The sequence below is a fragment of the Coregonus clupeaformis genome, chromosome 8 (assembly GCF_020615455.1).
Source record: "Coregonus clupeaformis isolate EN_2021a chromosome 8, ASM2061545v1, whole genome shotgun sequence".
NCBI classification, from domain to species: domain Eukaryota; kingdom Metazoa; phylum Chordata; class Actinopteri; order Salmoniformes; family Salmonidae; genus Coregonus; species Coregonus clupeaformis.
Genome location: NC_059199.1, coordinates 61,017,867 through 61,025,366, shown reverse-complemented (window position 1 = coordinate 61,025,366; position 7,500 = coordinate 61,017,867). Strand labels below are relative to the sequence as shown.

Here is a 7,500-nt window from a genome sequence, read left to right as displayed (position 1 = left end):
CGACACTACGTAGTAACACACACACACACATCATCATCGACACTACGTAGTAACACACACACACACACACACACATCATCATCGACACTACATAGTAACACACACACACACATCATCATCGACACTACGTAGTAACACACACACACACACACATCATCGACACTACGTAGTAACACACACACAAAGACAAGCCATCATTATGGAACAACAAAACGGACAACCTTGCAGACATTTGATCCAACGTCAACACGTGCTAGCCTTTGGATGTCATTAATCCACTGTAGAACACTTAACCAGACCAGGAGCGCACAGGCAGGCAGGCAGCAAGAAAGCCGTGCCTCAACACTAAGGTAGATTATTCCCAGCCGTTTGGACTGCCTGGGCTAGCGGAGATCACTCCTTGCTACAGAAATGGAATACTGTCAGACGCTGTAGGGAAGCAGAACTGGACCTTTATAGGGCTACTACTACACACACTCTGACATGTTACATGGTTCTGGGTCTCACTTTCTCTCACACACGGTGTGAGTGGGTTCTAACGGTGGGTGGGGGGGTGTGTGTTTCTGTGTGTTTCTACATGTGTGTCTGTGTGTTTCTACGTGGTTGATGGTTGCAGCGTCGCGCCACTACTCTCGCTCCACGGGAGCTCTCCACACCGCCGATGCTTTAGGGGCCGCAGGTGAACAATGAGTACCTCTATCCTCTTTCTCTCTCTCTCCATCCGCTTGAGTCCTTCTCTTTTACGTTCTCTACAGCTACTCCTCCTTTTTTTTTTTCCTTCCTTCTCTTCCTGGACCTCAAGTTTCCGCCACCCCGTTCAGTTGCTATGACAACCATTTTGTCTTCATTCCGATGATGCATTTGTAATCGCGCTTCCCTCACTTATCGATTTCCTGATTTTAGCCCCACTTCCCTTCGACACGGACACGCCCCCGCACAGCGTCCTCCATGTTTGTTTTTTGTTTACTCCCATCATGCTTTGCATGGAAGGTCACAGCTCTTGGGGTCAAGGTTCATTTGGTTATTTATTTACCATGCCATCTAGCCGGGGGGGGGGGTTGTTATGTGATTGGTGGAGGTCGGAGGGAGGTCGGTGATCGGATCGGGTGGGTGAGCGTGGGAGGGAGAAGGTTGGATGGGGTGGGAGGTCGAAGGGGGGGGGGGGAGGGAGGGAAGAGGTTGGTGAGGGAGTGAATAGGAGAGGAGGTCGGAGGCGATGAGGAGGTTGGAGATGATGAGGGTGGGAGGGAGGAGGTCGGAGGCGATGAGGAGGTCGGAGACGAGGGTGGGAGGGAGGAGGTCGGAGGGGATGAGGAGGTCGGAGGCGATGAGGGTGGGAGGGAGGAGGTCGGAGGCGATGAGGAGGTCGGAGACGATGAGGGTGGGAGGGAGGAGGTCGGAGGCGATGAGGGAGGAGGTCGGAGGCGATGAGGAGGTCGGAGACGATGAGGGTGGGAGGGAGGAGGTCGGAGGCGATGAGGAGGTCGGAGACGGAGGGGATGAGGAGGTCGGAGGCGATGAGGGTGGGAGGTCGGAGGCGATGAGGAGGTCGGAGACGATGAGGGTGGGAAGGAGGAGGTTGTTGGGTGAGGGTGGAAGGGATTGCAATTTGATGTGTTTGACTGCATCTATAATATGTGCGTTTCAGGGTCTCTCTTTCGCTCTCTCTGTCCTCCCTCCAGGGTCAGGCTACAGTATCAGTCATCTGCCGTCGTCCGTCAGCGCCATGAGAGTCCTCAACACAGGATCTGATATAGAGGAGGCCCTCGCCGACGCCCTGGTACACATCAACTCTCTCCCTATCATGGCTCATTATATACACACATACAAGCACTTACACTGTACACACACACTCTCTCTCACACTAACTCAAAGTGGTATTCAAAGTCAGGGTCGCGACCCATAGTGAGGTTATTTACATTTTTAATAAGTGAGATGAAAATGGAATGAATTGAAGGTTATTTGTTGATGTAAAAAATTTACATTTACTGATTTTTTAAAAGTTTCTGTCATTAGATTTGGGATATGGTAAAAAACATGGGTTCCCTGTTGAAAAGGTTTGAATACCACTGCACTAACTGTTGTGGTGACTAACCACTGGTTCCTCCTCTGTTTAACGCTATCAGCTGTTGGGGGACATGAGATCCAAGGTCAGCTTCTCCATCTGCTTGTGTGTGTTGTGTGTGTGTTGTGTGTGTTGTGTGTGTGCGTGTGTGTGGGGGGGGGGGGTGCGTGTGTGTGTTGTGTGTGTTGTGCGTGTTGTGCGTGTTGTGTGTGTGTGTGTTGTGTGTGTACATGTTACAAAAAACACCAAGTATGTTTCTCTCTCTCTTTCTCTCCTTCCCCCTGTAGACGAAGCCAGCGCGCCGGCGCTATGAGAACTATGGGATGTGTTCGGATGATGACGCTAACAGTGACGCGTCCAGCGCCTGCTCAGAGCGCTCCTACGGCTCCAGGAACGGAGGGGCCATCCCGACGTACATGAGACAGACTGACGACGTGGCCGAGGTCAGAAATCATTGATTTATTGGCACCATGTGCAAATAACATTCCCTTATTCCAATCATTTCAAGTACTTCTGTTCAGATAATCCCCCATGCTTTCTGTGGATTCCTGGCTGAAGATTCAATAGTTCATTTATTTAGGACGTTGTCATCCATCCTTTAACCCTCTGTCCCCCAGGTGTTGAACCGCTGTGCCAGTGCTAACTGGTCGGAGAGGAAGGAGGGGCTTCTGGGTCTACAGGCTCTACTGAAGAACCAATGCACCCTCAGGTCAGCCTATCACAACGTAGGGTTTAACCTGGCAACCTGTGACAACGCAGGGTTTCACCTGGCAGCCTATCACAACGCAGGGTTTCACCTGGCAGCCTATCACAACGCAGGGTTTCACCTGGCAGCCTATCACAACGCAGGGTTTCACCTGGCAGCCTATCACAAATGCAGTCAGAGAAAAAGTTTATCCGATGCAATACATGCTACCATAGCTGTATTCACCTTTGTCTAACCGTTTGGGGGGTGTGTGTGTGTGTGTGTGTGTGTGTGTGTGTGTGTGTGTGTGTGTGTGTGTGTGTGTGTACACAGTCGTGTGGAGCTGAAGAGGTTGTGTGAAATCTTCACCAGGATGTTTGCAGACCCCCACAGTAAGGTATGGATGCATGCACAGCTACCACACACACACACACACACAGACACCTTACACACACACACCTTACACACACACCTTACACACACACACACACAGTCACCTTACACACACACACACACAGTCACCTTACACACACACACACACACACAGTCACCTTACACACACACAACACACAACACACAACACACAGACACCTTACACACACCTGCGTTTATACTAGATTCTGCCGAAAACAACACTCACTAAACTAGGTTCTACAAACACACATTTATTCTCACACACGGAAACACACTGACACACAGACACACACAGACACACACAGACACACACAGACACACACAGACACACACAGACACACACAGACACACACAGACACACACAGACACACACAGACACACACAGACACACACGGAAACACACGGAAACACACGGAAACACACGGAAACACACGGAAACACACAGACACACTAAGACTCATAATCAGACAAAAAGTAATGAGCACACACATACAGCATGTGCTGCGTGCGGCGGGATCTGACTGGTTTCTAACGGCATGCCACGCCTGAGTCTGTGTGTGACCTCACTCCGCTAGCCAATGGGATTGCTCTCTCACTGCTCTTCAGCCAATCCGCTGGTTGTGCTAACCTCGCTCACGGCAACTCCTCCCCTCTTCCTCCCTGCGTGATCTATATACGGTTCGTCCTGCCCCCTCTAATGGCACTCCCCCTCCCCTCCTGCCGGCGTTTAGTGTTCCCCCAACCCGCTCCCCCGTACAAAGGTTAGTGTGTGTTCCCCCTGCCGCCCCCAACCCCACGTCCTGCCCCTCGTCTGACGGTACCGGTTGTGACTTTCAGCGAGAATCCGGATCTAGGGTCTTTGGAACGGCAGAATCCGGTGTAAGCTCAGCCTCCTTCAAGGTACACCTAAACATCACACACTTCTCTCTTCGGCTCTCTCTCTCTTTCTCTCTCGTGTGTATACAGGCACAGAGATTCCTATAAGAATCAGGAGGTTCTGATAAGAGGGCTGCAGTCCTAGTCTGATATGACATCACAATACAACCTGTTTCAGTCCTAGTCTGATATGACATCACAATACCACCTGTTTCAGTCCTTGTCTGATATGACATCACAATACCACCTGTTTCAGTCCTAGTCTGATATGACATCACAATACCACCTGTTTCAGTCCTTGTCTGATATGACATCACAATACCACCTGTTTCAGTCCTAGTTTGATATGACATCACAATACCACCTGTTTCAGTCCTAGTCTGATATGACATCACAATACCACCTGTTTTAGTCCTAGTCTGATATGACATCACAATACCACCTGTTTCAGTCCTAGTCTGATATGACATCACAAAACCACTTGTTTCAGTGCTAGTCTGATATGACATCACAGCACCACCTGTTTCAGTCCTAGTCTGTTATGACATCAAATACCACTTGTTTCAGTTCACGGGTACTCTGACACCAGTCCGAGTCGGGAAGTGGTGTGTGTACACTGCACACATATCTCTGTGCGCGTTTGATGAGAGAGTGTGTGTGTGTGCGTGCTCGTGTGTGTGTGTGTGTGTGTGTGTGTGTGTATTTCCCAGGATGCTAACTGTTTGTATGTTTCTCTGTCCTCCATGCTTCTCCTTTGGAACTCTCTGTAGAGAGTAAGTCTGGACAACGTTTATTTTACGTTCAATTAACGTTTTATTAACGTTTGTGGTTGTGACACTAACCTGGTAATCTGATTGGCAACTAATCTCGAATTGATTAATCTGCCGAATGGTAATCTGACTGGGCGGCTAATTGAATGGTTTCCAAGGCAACCAGACTCACTAACCGACCCGGTGATGTCACCCCTCACAGATGTGACATCACTATGAAATCATCACACCCTCCTGTGATTGGTGCTGTTCTGCAGGCGACAGCCAATCAGCATGTGTGTTTAGTGAATACTGAATATTGATTGTGTATTGGTAAACATAATTCTGCTTGCTGCACGCTGACTGGAGTGACTGATTTGATTGGTTGGTTGTTAAGTGAGTGTAGTTGTCTCTTGCATGGGACCCTGAGCTCCCCTCAGCCTACCCCATAGTACCGGAGTCTGTCTGTTTCTGCGTGCTGGCGTGTGTACATGAGTGTGTGTTTAAACAGTGTGTACAGTGCGTTCGGGAAGTATTCAGACCCCTTGACTTTTTCCACATTTTGTTACGTTACAGCTTTATTTTATTATGGATATACATATAAATTAAAACAATTACTCATCAATCTACACACAATACCCCATAATGACTAAGCGAAAACAGGTTTTTAGGTTTTCTTTGCAAATGTATGAAAAATAAATAACAGAGATACCTTATTTACATAAGTATTCAGACCCTTTGCTATGAGACTCGAAATTGAGCTCAGGTGCATCCTGTTTCCATTGATCATCCTTGAGATGTTTCTACAACTTGATTGGAGTCCACCTGTGGTAAATTCAATTGATTGGACATGATTTGGAAAGGCACACACCTGTCTATATAAGGTCCCACAGTTGACAGTGCATGTCAGAACAAAAACCAAGCCATGAGGTCGAAGGAATTGTCCGTAGAGCTCCGAGACAGGATTGTGTCGAGGCACAGATCTGGGGAAGGGCAGCAAAAAATGTCTGCAGCATTGAAGGTCCCCAAGAACACAGTGACCTCCATCATTCTTAAATGGAAGAAGTTTGGAACCACCAAGACTCTTCCTAGAGCTGGCAATCGGGGGAGAAGGGCCTTGGTCAGGGAGGTGACCAAGAACCCGATGGTCATTTTCACATGGCTCCAGAGTTTCTCTGTGAAGATGGGAGAATCTTCCAGAAGGACAACCATCTCTGCAGCACTCCACAAATCAGGCCTTTATGGTAGAGTGGCCAGACGCAAGCCACTCCTCAGTAAAAGGCACATGACAGCCTGCTTGGAGTTTGCCAAAAGGCACCTTAAGACTCTCAGACCATGAGAAACAAGATTCTCTGGTCTGATGAAACCAAGATTGAACTCGCCTGAATGCCAAGCGTCATGTCTGGAGGAAACCTGGCACCATCCCTACGGGGAAGCATGGTGGTGGCAGCATCACGCTGTGGGGATGTTTTTCAGTGGCAGAGACTGGGAGACTAGTCAGGATGAGGGAAAGATGAACGGAGCAAAGTACAGAGAGATACTTGATGAAAATCTGCTCCAGAGCGTTCAGGACCTCAGACTGGGGTGAAGGTTCACCTTCTAACAGGACAACGACCCTAAGCACACAGCCAAGACAACGCAGGAGTGGCTTCGGGACAAGTCTCTGAATGTCCTTGAGTGGCCCAGCCAGAGCCCGGACTTGAACCCAATCGAACATCTCTGGAGAGACCTGAAAATAGCTGTGCAATGACGCTCCCCATCCAACCTGACAGAGCTTGAGAGGATCTGCAGAGAAGAATGGGAGAAACTCCCCAAATACAGGTGTGCCAAGCTTGTAGCGTCATACCCAAGAAAACTCGATGCTGTAATCGCTGCCAAAGGTGCTTCAACAAAGTACTGAGTAAAGGGTCTGAATACTTATGTAAATGCGATATTTCCGTTTTTTATTTTTAATAAAATAGCAACAACCAAAAAGCACCTGTTTTTGCTTTGTCATTCTGGGGTATTGTGTGTAGATTGATGAGGGGGAAAAAAACAATTTAATACATTTTAGAATAAGGCTGTAACGTAAAAAAAAATGTGGAAAAAGTCAAGGGGTCTGAATACTTTCTGAAGGCACTGTGTGTGTTTATATATACAGTATGTGTGGGTGCGTGTACATTATTATGTGTGTGTGTGTGTGTGTGTGTGTAACCCGATGGCCCCTGTCTCTCCCCAGGTGTTCAGTATGTTCTTGGAGACCCTTGTGGACTTTGTCCTGGTGTATAAAGAAGACCTGCAGGACTGGCTGTTCGTCCTGCTCACCCAGCTGCTGAAGAAGATGGGAGCTGACCTACTGGGATCAGTACAGGCCAAGGTCCAGAGAGCACTGGACATCACACGGTCAGTCTTGGTGTGTGTAAAATGTCAGTCTTGGTGTGTTTCGACATGTGTATGTAACGTGTGTGCGTGTGTGTGCGCGTATATCTTATATGTGTGTGTCTGTAACTTACCGTGTGTGTGTTATCTCCCTTACAGAGAGTCTTTCCCCAACGACCTCCAGTTCACTATCCTCATGAGGTTCACTGTGGACCAGACTCAGACACCCAACCTCAAGGTACACAGCTCTGTGTGTGTTGGGGGGTGGTTGTTTTATGTGTGTGTAGGGGAGTGGTTGTTTTATGTGTGTGTGCTTTACATATGAAGAAAGAGATGGACAGAGTGAGGAGATG

The 7,500-nt window shown here is 48.4% G+C and overlaps 1 protein-coding gene across 34 annotated transcripts in view; it reads left to right on the top strand.

Annotated features, from left to right (window-relative positions):
- LOC121572264 (CLIP-associating protein 2) overlaps window positions 1–7,500 on the top strand; it is a 98,132-nt gene that overhangs the window by 77,578 nt on the left and 13,054 nt on the right. For 11 of the 34 annotated variants that reach the window (XM_041884243.2, XM_041884260.2, XM_041884252.2 and 8 more), the window contains 10 exons: window positions 617–679; window positions 1,683–1,780; window positions 2,127–2,150; window positions 2,353–2,508; window positions 2,683–2,774; window positions 3,084–3,147; window positions 4,002–4,064; window positions 4,689–4,691; window positions 7,008–7,171; window positions 7,307–7,385. In XM_041884243.2, coding sequence (XP_041740177.1) covers window positions 617–679; window positions 1,683–1,780; window positions 2,127–2,150; window positions 2,353–2,508; window positions 2,683–2,774; window positions 3,084–3,147; window positions 4,002–4,064; window positions 4,689–4,691; window positions 7,008–7,171; window positions 7,307–7,385 — 806 coding nt within the window. The remainder of the gene's footprint in view (window positions 1–616; window positions 680–1,682; window positions 1,781–2,126; window positions 2,151–2,352; window positions 2,509–2,682; window positions 2,775–3,083; window positions 3,148–4,001; window positions 4,065–4,688; window positions 4,692–7,007; window positions 7,172–7,306; window positions 7,386–7,500) is intronic. The other 23 variants (XM_041884263.2, XM_041884262.2, XM_041884250.2 and 20 more) reach the window with 11 other exon arrangements.